Raw genomic sequence first — 17,168 nt, forward strand, 5'->3', positions numbered from 1 at the left:
TGGACCCAGGTGGTGCACAGTGCAGAGCACTGATTGCATGGAATGTTTTCGCCATTCCACCATCAAGCGCAGCCACTGAAAGACACTTTTCCTCCACTGGATTTGTAATTCAAGAACAGAGAACCCATCTCAATACAAGTGACTGTAGCCTGTGTGTGTTTAATCACGGGTGTGGGTTGGGTCGGGAGACTTTTATTAACAGGTGCAGGCGGGTGCGGCTTTGACTTAGACATAATGACAGGTACCTGGTCGGCTGTGGTACTGAGCTTTACAGTGCTTTGGAATGCAGTGCTAAAGCTCACTTTTTCAGGGGAGGGCTAAGCTAAAAGGAATTGCCTTTTGTATTTTATATAATTTTGTGCTGTTTTTTGTTTTTTCTTAAAAATTAACCAGTAAGTTACCACTTAATGGGTGTTGGGTTATCAAAAACAGAATTAACTGTCATTGACAGCCCTATACAGGGCTCTATGTGGCCTCAGCAGTTAACACTGTTGCTCATAGGTGGGAATGTGTTTGTCTGTTCATGTTTGAACCCTCTGATAGACTGAGGACTATGTGTTAGTTCTTGAGGTTACAACTTTGCTCTACTTAGCGTATTTCTTAAAATTATGGCTACATCTTTTTTTCTTTTTCCTTTTTTTTAAAATTACTGCACTGTATGTCTGGGTGTGTTTCTTACTTGTTGAAGTGTGTGTCTGAGATGGGTACACCATGGCAGCTTAAGACCTTCTTCAGATCTTCCTGTGTGATGTATCCAGTGTGCTGAGGGTCACACAGCTTTAGAGATGCCAGCACTGGACAGAGCTGCTCACACAGCTTGTCCACCAGTACATTCTCCACCTTAATATACAAGTGCACACACAGTGCACACACGCACACACAGCAAACACACACACACACACACACACACACACACACACACACAAACTGTGTATTAATAATTAACCCCTTTTTTTTTCTTTTGATCCATCTTCTTTATTCTCTCTGTTTGATCTCATGGTGTGTGCTATGTGTGATATGGGTGATATTTGATCACAGTATGCTGTTAACACACTCACTGTTGTCCATGAAGCAGATGCCACAGACAGTTTATCAGCACATTGTGTGGTCTGCCTCTCATCTGGTGCTTTTTGCTCGTCCTCAGGAAAAAAAAATCAAAAACATAGTACACATTTTTCACCTTACATGGAATTAGAGTGTGCGCATACACACATATGGTAAACACTCTTACAGCGGTTTCCTCAGGGCCATCCAGGGGCTCAGCAGTGGTAGCAATGGAGGGTTGTGGTTCTGTGTTGGTGCTGCTGGGGTTGAGTCTCTTCAGGTTGGCCAGCTGGATGACCCCGGTGTGTTCTGGGTCCAGTTCATTGAGCAGCTCTGTGATCTGTGACCGTCGAGCTCTCGGCCGGGTCCCACCTGGTCTCTCCAGCAAATGTCGCAGGTCTGCTCTAGTGATCCAACCTACTTCCCTCTGGAGAGAAAAGCCATGTGAGCGTTTTTCTTTAAGTTGTATAGTTTCACGGGTCCATGTCATTGGTTCGACAGCCCATTGGTTCGACATCCCATTAGTCCGACTGTCCGCGGTGCTGAACGGCTTGCGGCGGGCGTATGGTGCGCCACGACCGGCTTGAGGCGGAGCAGGCTCACGCTTTCTTTTTCATTTTAACCCACACCATGATCTTTTCCTGACCCTAACCAAGTGGGTTTTGTGCCTAAACCTAACCAGACCTTAACCACAGGGCATCATGATGATTTCGGAACGGACTTTGGAGCAATGAGTTTAATATGGTCGGAACAATGGGATGTCGAACCAATGGGCTGTCGAACCAATGGGCAGTTCCCAAATGCCATAGGCTGGCGCTAATAATGTTAGTATGTTGTATTTTGTTTGGAAAACATGTTTAGTGTGAAAGTTGTTTTATCGGTGAATCTTGTGAGATGCAATGGAGCCAAATTGTGTGCCGTTACATTTGTCAAATGCTGCTGTTGTCCCTGACTTTATATGAGAAGAGGGAAAGATCGCTAGTTGCTAGGCTAATGTATACCATGTAAAATGCCATAGGCTGGCGCTAATAATGTTAGCATGTTGTATTTGCTTGGAAAATGTGTTTAGTATAAGACAGTTGTTTTGTCGGTGAACCCTGTGAGTTGTAATGGAGCCAAACTGTGTGCCGTTACCTTTGTTAAATGTTGCTGTTGTCTCTGGCTTTATATGAGAAGAGGAGAAGATCGCTAGACGCTAGGCTAGTTTATACAATGTAAAATGCCATAGACTTGTGCTAATAACGTTAGCATGTTACATTGGTGGGGGAAATGTGTCCAGATAAAGACAAGTGTTTGTCTGTCAGTTCTGCGATTTATAGAGAAGCCAATTTGCGTACTTGTGTTTGAAATTGTCTCTATTAAGCCATATTTAATATGTGTTTTGAATCGACTTTATAAATAAACGTTGATTTGAACTAAACTTTAGAGCACTTAACACAGTACTCCACCGCCGACTAGTGTTTTGGAGGTGTAACTGCAGAGTGACACAGACACACCACCGCAGAAGTAAAAATACCATGCAGATTTTTTTTCCCCCACGACTAATCGATTAGTTGAAGATTATGTACGGCTTTAGTCAACCAAGATTTTCTTTGGTTACAGCCCTAGAAAATATTCACTACTTTGATTTTGTCAGAATGAAAAAAAAAGACAAGAACACTATTGCTGCAAGCAGTCGTACTAAAACTCTTTCCACTGTGTAAAAAAACATGACCTCTGGTCTTCGACCAACAGCACAACAGCTGTCGAACTAATGGGCAGTTCCCTAGTTTCACAGGGACGTGTTAGACATTAAAGCAGGGAAAGGTTTAATCACGGGCAGTGTGGTCAGGGCAGTGGGACCACAGCTAGAAGTGTCCACCACCATTAATACCCCTCCAGACAAATGATGCCTGCGTTTTTTTTTATTGGATTTTTTATATATACTTTAAGTATTACAAAAACAACAAAAAACAGAAGACAAGTAAGGTACAATACAGGACATTAACAGTAAGGCACACGAATTGAGCTGCAAATGAAAGTTGAAGACTGGTTAACTTTATGCAAATTAGCTAAGACGCGTTTGAGCTGCAAATGACCAGGCACCGATCGAAAAGTAGATGTCCATCGCTTGTGTTGAACCCAGAGAACATCCTCAGAAACTTTTAGTTCCTACCACACATTCGTTCCTACTTCAAAACAAGCAGCAAGCTGTCAAACTGATATGTTCAGCCTGAAGTAGCGCTGGAACCTCTCCCCATCCAGCCGCAGCTCCCGCACCAGCCGATGATATTGCACAAAGTCATATTTCTGTGCTCCAGCCAGTAACCTGCTTTGCGGCTCCTTTAAATTGAGAAGCATAATCGAACGTTCAGAATTTGAGGTCATGAGCGACTTCAGCTGCTTTCGCTGCCCCAAATATTTTACCAGCGGCGCTGCTAGAGCAAATTCAGCTATTTTGCAGCTCTGGTAGCTTTTGGTGTGAACGCGCAGTTAACCTTAATGTTAGCCGTGTGCTGCCGACAGTTAGCCCTGTTACCGTGTGTGTGGCCAGTGGCATCTCACAACTGATCAGTTCACACTCCAGCAGTAGTCTGTGGTGGTGAGGCTGAGCAAGGTATATTTCACAGAATTGGTAGTTCAGTGTGCCAAGATGCCACAAAAACATTTGAAAGTATAGTTATACTACACACCCCTCCATTCATATGACCTTGACCTTTGACATTCAACTCCCAAATTCAGTTCATTCTCAAGTCCAAGTGGATGTTTGTGCAGTATTTGAAGAAATTCCCTCCTTCTGAGATGTCAGGTTCACAAGAATGACACAGACAATGTCACAGTGACCTTGACCTTTGACCACCAATATCTAATCAGTTAATCATTTAGTCCAAGTGGACCTTTTGCCAAATTTCAAGAAACTCCCTCCAGGCATTCTTGAGATATCTCGTTCACAAGAACAGCACAAAGGCATAAAAACTGTCTTGATATGTCAGTTTGCTTATATATACATATGTTAACAGCTAATGATCTCTGGGAGAATGTCATAAATAAGAGTTAAGAGATAAAGTCCAATACAACAATACAAACTATAATGCCTATATTGAAGGGCTGTTATATTGGGTTACATTATGTTGATGTTGTGTTCACTTCTTGTGATGATACACAATATTTAAATGCCTATATGACAAGGCAGTGTATTATGATGGTACTAATTATGGCCTGGCACAATAGTGTGTCCATCTGATGTGTATGTTACAATGTGAATCATACACAAACAATGTGAATCATAGCAAGTCTTCGGAGCTCATGAATGCTTCCCAAGAGATAGTCTAAAAACCATAGTTGGCTTAGAACGTGCCTGAGTGAAAAACCTCATTATTGGCTGGCGGTGTGAGGACACTCTTGTTTGATCTCCCACCCGCTGAATAGATTATTAAAACAGTTGATGGATGGATTTTTTTCCCTCCCATGCCATTAAAAGGAGGAGATTTTGGCAGATAGATATGTGTGATTCATATCTGGGAGAGGCTTCACACACGTACACACACACGCACGCATACACATATACACACACACTTCCTCCAACTTGGAAGCCGACTGTTGTTTTGTGAGTGGCGGCAGCAACATCAAACATAACTGTGAATTAATGGAAATTCAACCCCCCTTTCCCCAAAGTTTAGTCAAACTCCAAAGTTTCATCCAGCTGAAGAAGACTGATTTGAAATTAAAGAGGCAGAACTGGATGCGGAGGCGTGTTGAAGGGGATGGCTGTCAGACGAACATATGGCTAGTGACTGAGTGGCTAACCAGTGGCCATATGCAATCATCTAATCATGTTTATGGCCATCAAAAAGCTGCGGATGATGATTGGCTCATCTGTAAAGCTGTCTGGCATTTATATTTAAAGCGTACACCTGAGCATGTGCCTTTGTCTCTTAGCAATCTGCTGAAATTACTCCCTTGTGTCCTGTCGGATCACATTCAAAATCACTTCTGTCTTGTCTATTACTACAGTTTTTGCAAGGCTGTGCAAATAAGGGAGAGGTTTAAAGCATTTCAGTGTGTCTTTTGTACAAGTTAGACATTTATTACTCTACTATTTTAAACAGTTATTTACTACCATGTCCAGCAGGTGGAAGATCTCTTTCAGATGAGAATAAGTGTCCTGGAGATCCAAGATATTTTCTTGGACAGGGTGCTCTGACGCCCTGAGAAAAGGAAAGAAGACAACATATCAGAATGGATATTAATGGCCGTAAATTTCTTATCTTTTGTCCTTACAATTCCACCTGTCTCTAACCAGTAACCATTGTTTCAACTCGTCATCATATCAAGTATTAGAAAATTGTATCCTTGTTTCAGCGGGAGCTGTTATTAAGATAGATGGTTGCATTGTGTGATGTGTTCAGAGACTGTGCACATTTTCTAAAAAAAAGTGCAGGTTTATTTATTTCTCTCAACCAGTTGAACATTAAAGAGCTTCAAAATTGTTGGTAAATCAAAATCCAAAAGACAAACAATAACATAGCATGGTCATTGTAAAAAGGATTATGTACTTTCCAATATCCCTTGGAATTACAATCATCTTGTACAATTCTGCATTGGACTGTGGAGAAGTCACAGGTAAGGTAAGAGTGAGAGTAGGGCTGGGCGATATTACTATTACTATACTATATTTTTAGGCTATGTTGTGTGATACATGATATATATCCCAATATTTATATATATTTATTTATCTTTATATTTATTAAATTTATATCTCTTCTAACCTACTGTAGACTATTAAAATACAAAACTATCGAATGAACTACAGTTACAGTGAAGTTAAATAAAGTAGCTACTGTCATATAATAAAGTTGAACAAAATACCATTATAACAAATTAAATTAAGTATTGGTAGGCTATGATTTAAAAAGTCAAAGCGGAACCAGTGGTGCTTTTATTTTGAATCAACCAGTTCATCTCGGGCCACAAGTGTTGATGTTTGTGCAGTGAACTTAAAGCTTAAAGCCTAATGCAGATTTGATCAGGCCAAGGTAAGCATATTTTTTTGATGTGTTTAATTAGGGTGCTATTCGGAGGAAAACTGTATTTGTTTTCAAGACATCTGTTTGTTTGTTTTTATTTTTGTTTTGTTTTTTTGTTTTTTGAAAGATCACATTTTGGGTTTTCCTAACATTTTAAAGTATTGTTCTAAAATGGTTAGGTTACGTTAGAGACCATCTCTGGTTTGGGACAACAGAATACGTTCTCTCTCTGTCTCTCTCTCTCTCTCTCTCAATGTATCATTTTGTCATATGGATCACTGTACATTTATTATGTTGCTCCGTACGCATGACATGATCCCTCCTCAGTTGCTCTTCCTGAGGTTTATACCATTTATACCATAGTTTTTCCATATCTGCTGTGAGGGTCTAAGGACAGAGGGATGTCGTATGCTGCAAAGCCCTCTGAGGCCAATTTTGAATTGTGATATTGGGCTTTATAAATAAAACTGAAATTAAAATTGAAAGAAAGGCAGTATTTGTGTGTGCAATTCTGCTATGAACAGACAGTCAGAAGACAAAAAGAAAAATACGGAGGCGCAGATGGCTGGAAGATGCACACAATATTGTCTGTCTGTTCTGCAGCGAAGTTCAGTTTTATATCACAGCAGACTCAACACAAAAGAAAATAGAAGTGTGGTCAACATGTGATGACCTAACAACACATGGAGCTTCCATGTGTGAACAGGGCAAAAAATATTTCAAACTGACCTGATGGTGTTAAGATTTGTGTCACCCTCTTTTTTGACTGGGCTCATGAAGTGGCCCATGAAGTGTTTCCACCTCACTCGCCCCATTGCTCCTACACCGTAACTACAAACACACAAAATCCATACACATGCATGAAAAATGTATTAAACAGAATAGATGATAGCTGGATTTTAAGATTTAAAGAGTAAAGGGTAGGGAGGTTGGGGAAGGGTAGGTTGGTAGAAACAGGGAAAACACAAATAAATTAAATATTGCTTTCCCTACCAGCTGGTAAGCTTCTGGAAAGAATGAGGGTTCATGGGAAATATAAAGCTGCTGAGAATGGCCCTGAGGATATCCTGTTCTACCAGGCCAGAGCGGGTGGTGTCAAAGGCCTGCAGTGCTTGCCACACCGGGGTAGAGTTCATGCACATCTGATAGGTAGAAGAACACACTGATGTACAAACATTCATATTTTACAGACAGACCTCTCTCTTTGTTTTATTTCTCTCTCATCAATAAAGACAGGAAGTGAGTCATCTCCAGTTTCGGTTGCCATGGAGAACATCCCAGCGCGGCTCTAGGATGCAAGAGAAGAGCCATCCCCGACTCTGCCGCCTATCCCGCAAATTAGCCGTGATTAACACACTAACTCAGGAGCTGATTTTTCTGGGCAAACATTTTAATTAGAAGTGTTCCCTCTGCCGTTTGCATCCTGACGTGCCACTTAGAGCCAATTTAGCCGTCCATCCTCAAAGAGGATAATGCAAAGGAGAGGGCCAGATGGTGACACGCAAACAGGAGCAATAAAACACACAAGTCTATACCTTGTCGTAGAAGAGAGTCTGCAGCTTCCTGTGTTGCAGGACTGATGGGGCATCACACAGACTGGAGACAGATTCCGGTTTCTGCTTCCTCTGTTTGACTTTCTCAGGTGGAGTTGTCCCTCGGCTGGACATTTCTGTAAAACACAATCTTTAGGGGCATTGGTGGCTTGGTGTTTAGAGCAGGTGCCCCATGTACAAAGGAGCTGTCCCTGCTGCAGTGGCCCAGGTTCACACTGTTGTCCTATCCATTAAAGGCAAAAACATTGCAGAGGAAAGTTGCAGCTGTGTGAACTGGCCGTCTAAGCTCAACTCAAGCCGGCTGATTGTGTCACCTGCAGCTCTGCTGGTCAAATCGGCAGCAGCTGGTTTTAGAACCTAAAGCAAGTCACTTGTTTCAACAGCCAATCGGCTTGTAGTGAAGTCCGATGGTCAAGTCAAAATGACCGCAGACAGCATGTTCGCTTGCTGTGGCACGTGTTCTGTCCCAGCCAAACTCTCTATTTGCGTCCTCATGGTGTGCCGGTGTTAGACGGCGGGTTGCTTAGGCCTCCCCCCACGCACACATTCTCACTGACTGATTAATAGGTGCTGGTTTTTAATATCATTGTGGTGTATTTGTTATGAATGTAGTCTATCTGATTCTCTTTTTGTTTCTGTTTATCGCCGTTTCATCACTACTACAACTGCAACTGTAGCCAGCATCTCACTATCACAATCCTTATTCATATTTTATGAAGCTACAAATTATATTCAGCCACAAAATAAGCCTGACAAGCTGCAAACAGAGGGGACATACAGAGAGTTGTTGCATGGAGATAATACACTGTCTCATCTAGGTGCATCGGTGTGTTTTTAGAATGTTGTAGAATGGTGCATTGTAAGTTGTTGCCTGTTTCAACTCATCTCTTCGAGAATCTTATGTCTGACCAGGACTTAAAGATAACTTCGGTATTTTTCAACCTGGGCCCTATTTCCCCATGTGTATGTGTGCGTATGATTCATAGGTACAACTCGTTTTGAAATTGGTTCAGTATTGAGGGAGGCGGATGCAACCGGGAGCCGCGAAACGAGCTAAAACGGTAACGGGGACAAATGCGTCCCGTATAAGTTTGCGCATTAAAAGTGCTTTTATTCACCACTGACCGGTTCAGATCGCCAGTGCTATCTCTGTAACTAGCATACTAAGCGTTTCCCTTACCTCTGGGCTGTTTGACGTCATCTCACGAGAGCTTTGCTCCACTGTGTCTGTAGCTCTCTCTACTCGTGGGGCAGCCATTTTCTTGAGGAAGAGGTGTTTCGGGATTGGATGTCTTCTCTTCTTCGGCTGGCAGTAGTCATCTTGGGAGAAGTGAGCACTGCAGACCCGATGGTCTGCAAGGCGCAGTGTCTGGACAGGAGTGTTAGCATCCATTTGTAGCACAACTAGCCACAACTTCAGCATCTCGCCGTCCGACAAAGGCAGCCTATGAAAGCTGTACGGGGTGTTGCGCGACATCCTGTTCTTGCAATTCGGATAAGCACAAACACGAACCATTGTTTTCAATCGATGCAGTAAAACTCTCAACTGTACTCCGGGACAACCAGTGCCACTCTGAGCGGCGCTCAGCATGGCTCCTCTGTTTTCTTCCGGCAACAAGCAAAGCTCTCGTGAGATGGCGTCACACAGCCCAGAGGTAAGGGAAACGCTTAGTGTGCTATTTACAAAGATAGCACTGGCGATCTGAACCGGTCAGTGGCGAAAAAAAGCACTTTTAATGCGCAAACTTATACGGAACGCATTTGCCCCCGTTACTGTTTTAGCTTGTTTCGCAGCTGCCGGCTGCATCCGCCTCCCTCAATACCGAACCAATTTTAAAACGAGTTGTACCTATGATTCACACGCACGCATACACATGGGGAAATAGGGCCCAGGTTGAAAAATACCGAAGTTATCCTTTAACATGCTAAAATAATACAGCGACCATTTTAAACAATATTTGCTAAAGATGCATTAGCATCATTACTGTGAGCATGTTACTATCAGTGTAAGATGAGATTTATTTCACATTAATTTACTTATGTATATTTGGATGAGTTACATATTTAATTAATGGTAAATAAACCACATATCTTTTAATATTTTGTAGATAGAGAACTACATAACACTGTGCACACTGCCTCTAGCATTAGCAACTTTTAAATCTCATCCACTCTGGAAACATTCCAGGTCGACATTCTTTTGGAGGCTGTAGTGGGCTCCGTAAAGCTAGCAAGAATATGCTGGTGTCATATAAATCTAGAAGGCCTAAGGAATCCATTGGTACCAACCATTTTATGCTAGCTTGTCAGGAAGAAGGTAGAATAACACTCCAAACTAAAAACTGGTATGGCCATTTTGTGATCCCTCAACCCCTCACTTACAGATATTTGAATGAAAGTGGGTTCTATGGGTACCCACAACTCTCCCCTATACAGACACGCCCACTTTATGCAAATTTCATGCAGTTTTGGCAATAAACATGCATTTTTTCCTTATACAATACAAATGTGTTATTTTTGCCTAGTCTATTTGAAACTTTCTGCATACTGGGATCCCTAAACTGGAATGCACAAAGTGGAGCCAACTGGAAAGCTGTCAGACTCTTGTGGATTCAATGAGCCTAATTTCATTCATGTGTGATCATGTTAGTCCCCATAGGAGCCATTTTATTGTAGTGACATCATCAAATTTTGGAGGGATTATTGACCATTTTTATCAATTCTCCAGTGATCAAAAGTACTTACATTTTGCATCAAATCTGTGTAACAAAGGGTATCAATACAAAAATGGCTGCAACAACTTATGAGACATAACTGAGCATGAGAATGAACATCATATAATTCCATCAAATTGCTTTAGCTCCTGTACACTCTAAACTTTAAACCCTATACTAAACTATGCACTCTAAAGTTTGAATAGGCGCCTTACCAAAACACAATGTTTACTTTACTTGAGGAGCAAAAAAATCAAACACCCAAAGAAGTAGATTTTGTCCCACTTCTCAAGAGTGAGTGATTATATTTGTTGTCAGTGTTTTGTTGCCTAACTGTTGTGTCAGTTATTTAAGTGGACCAAGTTCTTCTGGAGAAGCTGTCCCCATGCTGTTATTTTCCATGTGGTCCATAAGTAGTTAGCTGTAAGACTTTCAGTGTGACTCAAATCACATACTGTACTTCTGCACTAGGCACTTAATATTTTGAGTGCACAAGTGCGCCAGGTGTTCACACTGCATAGTACGGGAAAATGCAGTGTACTACTGCCACATTCAAAATGGTCCAGTGGTGTGGAATGATGGACACTTCTCACCCTCAATGTTCGCCAACTTTGTGACGTAGCAAACTTCTCAACTTTTGACATGGTGACTGGGGACAACAAGGAGCCTGTTAGTTTACATGTTTTTTGCACTAAGTACTAATACTGCTGTCGAATAGAAGTCGTCAGTAATGTTTGTCGGGTCTATAATGATTTGGTACCGTGAAAAATAATGCTAACATTAGCAATCGCTAGCCTGCTAACTTGTTCCTAGCTATGACAGCACAATATAGAAAGCACTGATTTTGTGGCGTATGTTTGGTATATGTGTGAGCACAGATAGCGGTCAAATGTTGGCAATAATGCTTTACCATCAATCTGCAATTCAGCATTTAAAAAGAAGACAAAGATGAAAAGATAATAAACGGACAAAGATAATAAAAACGTCACTTCTGTTTGAGACAACACCACCCTGTTTAAATGAGTGCACCATGTAAAGAACCTAGTGCACATAGTGTTCTACATTGAAGTGTACTAGTGGAGGCATGCAGTTTGAGACACACTCATTAACAATGCTGTGACAGTAAATGATATTACAAAATTAGCATTTAGTAGGCCTACAGCTATCAGGGCAGTAGACTCATTGTTAGCATCTCAGTTTGTGTTCCCTGCTGCTGTCAGTCACATTCTCTAAATCCACATTGAAATCCACTGTATCCATACCTAGTTTAGTGCAGATGGGCGCAATCCTTAAGTAATGGCTGCCCCCAAAGCCTAGCTTGTCCAGGAACACTTCATAGGAAATGGTGGATGTGTTGTTGGGACTGTAGTGATTCCACAGCCTGGGAAAAAGCAAGCAGATGCTGGAAGTTCATATTTTAAATAAATGGTACAGTTTCACAGGTGACCTATAATGTCAAGAACATCTATGTCAATGACGAGATGAGAAAAGAGGTCAAGCTTTATGCTTGGCTCTATCTATTCTAACACAGCATAAGTGTGTGTGTGTGTGTGTGTGTGTGAGTGAGAGAGAGAGAGAGAGAGAGAGAGAGAGAGACCTGAGCGTTAAAACCAATTAAAGCCATTGAAAATGAACCTGTCACACACAATCCTCTAGAGCCACGTCAAAAAAGTTGAGGAGCATTTCTGGAGTGGATTTGACTGCAGGGCCCGAAGTTTTAAAAGTCAATTAGCGTTCGCTCATCCTGAGACAAAGGCTGACCACAAAGTTAGTGCAAGTGATCTCGTCCTAGCCGACAAACCACTTCCCACCACTGGGAATACTGGAAAGAGTCAGGCCTGTGCTGGTTGGATGAGAGCTGTGTGTGTGTGTGTGTGTGTGTGTGTGTGTGTGTGTGTGTGCGCGCGCACGCGCATGTGTGCAATAAATTACTGCATGTACAGTAAAAATAGAGTACAACTTTTTTAAGACAGAATGTGTCTGTCTTAAACAAGAGTGAACACATTTAGCTGTGGAGCTCAGAATAAAATGTGCATGTGTGTGAAAGAGAGAGTGTGTGTACATGATATAATACAAAGAACAGTGAACAGTAGTGAAAGGGACAATTAATTAGTTAAGGCATTATATTGCAAAACAAAACCTTACATGATTTTGTCATTGTTATTCAAAACACAGTTCAGGAACCACTGATAGTTGTTCAGTACATATGACATAGCTCGTTTTCATTCCCAAGCTGTCAAAAACTGACGCTGTGTCACACCCCTCTGCATGTGATACCAACACCAAAGACAGCCTTTGGTGTCTCTATGAGATGCACAGGACTTTCAACTAACTCCATTGTAAACTCATCAGTTGAAATACTTGACACTCAGGGCAACTGACATAGCACAAAGAGCGAGAAAGTCCATGTGGGGTGGAAGGAAGGGAAGGTGGCTGGGTCAAAAACACAGACTTCCAAAACATTCTGTTTTTTTTCTAAACCTAACCAAGTAGTTTTGTTGCCAAAACCGAACTGCGACCGATTGACAACTTTGTTGCGAGTTTCACCTAAGAGACAACTGTGCATCACACAGAGATGTCAAAGGGTGCCTTCCCCATTGGTATCACACACAATGGGCATGAGAAAGTGTAGTATACAACCTGGTTGGTTTCTGACGACCTGGAGGCATTAGTATGTGACGACCTGAAAGCACCAGTATTTGACGACCAGGAACTGCTGATATTTAACGACCTGGGAGCATTGGTATTGACAACCAGGGAAGCATCAATAGATGACCTGAGAATTTCAGTATTTGACAACCTGGAAGTATCTGTATTTAAAGACCTGGGAGGGTTAGTATTTACAACCTAGAATCATTAGTATGTGATGACCTGGAAGTATCAGTACTTGACAACCTGGGAACAATAGTATGTGACGACCTGGGAGCGTGAGTATTTGATAAACTGGGACTGTGGACTCTTGATGACCTGGCAGCTTACTATTTGACGACCAAGGAATGTCAGTATGCAATGACCAGGGAAGCATCAGTATATGACCTGAGAGTGTCGGTATTTGACGACCTGGAATTGTTGGTATTTGACAACCTGGAAGCATTAGTATGTGATGTACTGGGAGTGTTGGTATTTGACGACCTTGAAGCATCAGTATTTGATGACCCAGGACCATCAGTTTTTGATGACCTGGGATGAGAACCCACAGATGTTAGGGAGGAAATAATAAATAACACATAAATAATATCTATAAACAGATTTGTATGCAGAATCTGTAGGGGACAATGTGACAAGGTGTTGGTATCTGAAGTGTTCTGGTTTCCGCTGGTTGTGTGTTTGTAGTCCGAGTGGTATTGACCAATCACTTTTGAACAGCAGGTAAACAGTCACTGTGGAGAGGCAGAGCACATTGGCTGTAATGTAATCTCAGAGCTCACTGGCTACCATCTGACGATGAATTAGCTCTTTATTATTTTTTTGTTGTTGTTTTTTAACCAGCATTCATGTGCAGATATCTGTTTATAGAGATTAACAGGAATGACGCACATGGAAGAGGAAGTCTTGGCTCAGATATCTGCTGGCTACTCATGATACTTATGAACCTGAAATATTGTCCTTCTCGCCTAGAGGCTTTATTGTCAGCAGACGATAACCGATGAGTTCTGAGATGGTGGAGGAAATACTTGGTCATTTGTTACACTAGCCAAATTTCTTTAAACTAATTAGCAACAGTAGCAGTTCCATGGGTTGGGCATGTTTATTAAAGTAATAGTTCAACATTTTGGAAAAGATGCTTTCTTACCGTCCTGCCTAATGCTACAGAAGATGAGAAGATCCAATGGTTGGAAGGTCAATACCACTCTCATGTTTATAGGCCTGCATTAAATATAAGGCTACAGCTTAATATTTAGCCAGTTAGCTTAGCTTAGTATAAAGACTGGAAGCAGGGAGAAAGAGCTAGCCTGGCTCTGTCCAAAGGTGAGAGAACCACCAGCATGTCTGACATGATCATGAGGTTGCCAGGCAACAATGTACATAACTACAATGTACATAACATTTAATTAACTATTCATCAAGTAGCACATATGCCATATAGCCAGGCAAAGATTAGTATCACAATACTAACCCTATCAACCCGTGATTTTTAGGGGATTTCATTTCAACTTTGATAAGCAAATTTAATACTGGATCCAGATATGACAGCATGGTACTGAACCCTAAGCCTACTCACTGCACTGGAATGTGTGCGCACAACTGTAGGATTTAAAGTTTGTTATACTAAAGCAGAATGTCGGTCCATAGACTGTGATGGATGCTGGAGAGTTTAATCATTTTTGGACTTGGAGGCTGGTTTGCAGCCTGTCTGATTATTTCACTGACTCCTTCTTTAAATCATTGTCACACTTTCCCAAATCCCAGCAATTAACTAAATACCACGTGACTGATACTAATAGAAATGATGGTCAAAAATAAAACCCAAATATGAATAAACCATTTTTAAGTACAGTACAGACTTCCTTTACTTACTCTGATTTGTTGGCTGGAAACATTTCTCACTTAGTTGTAGATGCAGTAATGAATAGGGCTGGGTAGTGTTTAAAAGATATCAGTACCAACACCAGTTCCCTTAAAGTGATTCTGATACTAATAATGTACTTTATTGAATACCCGTAATGTAAATGAAGTGATGCATAGTCATAGCCATACTCTCTTGGTGGCATCTTGGCAAACTGAACAGCCAACCACTTCAAATACATTGCTCTTGTCTTTGCACACACATAATGACAGGGCTAATTCATATTGTTTACTCATCGTTATTAATGGATTTCTGGACAGAGCTGAGCTATTTCGGAGTTGGTGTAGGTTTGTTGGAACCTTTAAATGGCTCAGTGTTGGATGCTAGCTGCTGTCACTGTGTTAGCTCATGCTAACTTTGCAGACGTTTAACTGACACGGAGGAGAGCTGTTGCAGACACAGCTGCAACAGAAAATTTGCTGATCCAGCAGGGAGTTGGGAAGGTTCAGGATCAGACCCCCAGCACAAAATAGGATCGAATGCAGGTATAATTTGAATGGTGACATTTTGATACTACTTGATAATGGGTTATTTCAGCTGATATTTTGATATCAAGTACCAAAACCCAGCCCCAGTAATGAAGTGCCCTAATGGTTTTTAGGACAAGTGAATTTTGGCAGAAATCCCGGCTTACTAAGCTGCCAACCAGTCCTCATGTGTGGTGTGAGTGTGGACCAGCACAGATTTTATGTGTGATCTGTTGTGTCAAACTGTTGATGTATACTACGAACCCCACCTCTGAAACTCCTTATCTGTCAGGTGGATGCAGTAGTTATCCAGTATGCGGCGGAACTCATGCTGCTGGATGTGTCCTTCGCTGTTGTAGTCAAACAGGCTGAACACTCTGATCACAGTCCTCAGGTTGCCTCCGATCTGCAAGGTTCACACACAATGATTGACAGCAACAGCAACACTACACCTCAGCGGCGCCTGTGAACTCCTGAACCCAAGCAACTTGTGAGGCTCGGCTCGCCGGAGCTTTCATCTCTGTGAACATGGTTATTGACACGCCTGCCTTGATCTGTGGAAGCCCAGGTCTATTCCCCAAAGTGCTGACAACTGATGAGGTGGGAGAGAGCAAAGAGGAGATGCAAAGATGGCGAGTAGACAGATGAAATAGAGAGAGGAGAAGGAGGAGGGAGGGCACTGAGGTGGATTATGGGTCAGTAAAGCACAGACAGAGAAGTTTAAGGTTTAGAACAGCAGCCCAAAATGGATGTGTTCTTGTGTTTCATAACTGCAAATTGGGAAATATACCTACAGGTGATCTGATCTGAAGTCTCTAATAGATCAAACCTTAGATAGCAAAAGTCAAACTAAATTAATCTCAGAGCAGAGATGTTTCAGCTGCAATGAGGATATTTCTGGGATATACATTTAACTTTAACATTAAAGGTTAAAGTAAATCAACAGCCCATTTTACACAGAGATCGCACTATAGGGCCGCTACAAAGTCCCTTCTTTATGTTGCCTTTGCATGTTTCACCCAGAACCAAACAACCGCGGCATCATGCCGCTCCAGTGTGTGATTATAGACAGCATGCCGGCATCGCAGAATCAAAAGAGGTGTGACAGGCATGACATGTAACACAACAGCGTCAGCCTCTAGTGTGACATATAACATACGCGTAGCAGGGCTTTATAAACAATAACATTTACATGACAGTAACAATCATTTACCATCCCTGTTATATGGTAGCTGATCTCATCTTCTGCTCAAAGGAGGAGCTCCCGGACTTCATTGTTTTCCCAATATGTGGACATTTATGGCCGCTGTTCTTCTTACTTGAGTTAGCTGCTAACTGCTATCAGCTACCTTTTAATTCTCCTGCGGTGGGGCGTATGCAGAATACGTCGTCAGAATGTCACACCCATGCTGCCCATGATCCTACCGGCTGTCCAGTTCATACCATGCCCCCAGGAAGTACACTGGGTTTTGAAGTCAATTTTTGTTGTGGTCATACAGTGGTATTGCAAATTCCAGGGCCTGTGATGGCCTACGGCTTAAGACTTACATTATGAAAGAAACATCTGTAAATTAGTGGATAAATATTTTTGAGCGTCACAACCCCTGTGAAATGACTCGTTTCATATCAGAATTTAATCCATTCAGTCCGATAACATTAAGGTGCAACTTGCAGGTTAAATTTTTTTTAAAATATATACATAACCTTGTCTGAAAATTACCACATGAGAAGTTAATTCAGAATTTATTATGGTTTACATGACATAAGGGCACAAATTCAGAGGAAAAAGTGGCTCTTTTTAGCTCCTCTTCTAAAAA

General features: G+C 41.7%; 2 protein-coding genes across 2 annotated transcripts in view; one reads left to right on the top strand and one right to left on the bottom strand.

Moving 5' to 3' along the window:
- Nucleotides 1-17,168, top strand: part of scube1 (signal peptide, CUB domain, EGF-like 1) — a 647,001-nt gene that overhangs the window by 431,319 nt on the left and 198,514 nt on the right. The window lies entirely within an intron of this gene.
- The window catches only part of efcab6 (EF-hand calcium binding domain 6), a 95,464-nt gene that overhangs the window by 37,641 nt on the left and 40,655 nt on the right, over nucleotides 1-17,168 (bottom strand). The window contains exons 5-12 of the mRNA XM_050036042.1: nucleotides 15,621-15,757; nucleotides 11,580-11,698; nucleotides 7,586-7,719; nucleotides 7,044-7,192; nucleotides 6,780-6,881; nucleotides 5,144-5,231; nucleotides 1,226-1,471; nucleotides 680-807 (exon numbers count right to left, since the gene is read on the bottom strand). Of these exons, the coding sequence (XP_049891999.1) occupies nucleotides 680-807; nucleotides 1,226-1,471; nucleotides 5,144-5,231; nucleotides 6,780-6,881; nucleotides 7,044-7,192; nucleotides 7,586-7,719; nucleotides 11,580-11,698; nucleotides 15,621-15,757 (1,103 nt within the window). The remainder of the gene's footprint in view (nucleotides 1-679; nucleotides 808-1,225; nucleotides 1,472-5,143; nucleotides 5,232-6,779; nucleotides 6,882-7,043; nucleotides 7,193-7,585; nucleotides 7,720-11,579; nucleotides 11,699-15,620; nucleotides 15,758-17,168) is intronic.

Source organism: Epinephelus moara, chromosome 23 (genome assembly GCF_006386435.1).
Source record: "Epinephelus moara isolate mb chromosome 23, YSFRI_EMoa_1.0, whole genome shotgun sequence".
NCBI lineage: Eukaryota > Metazoa > Chordata > Actinopteri > Perciformes > Serranidae > Epinephelus > Epinephelus moara.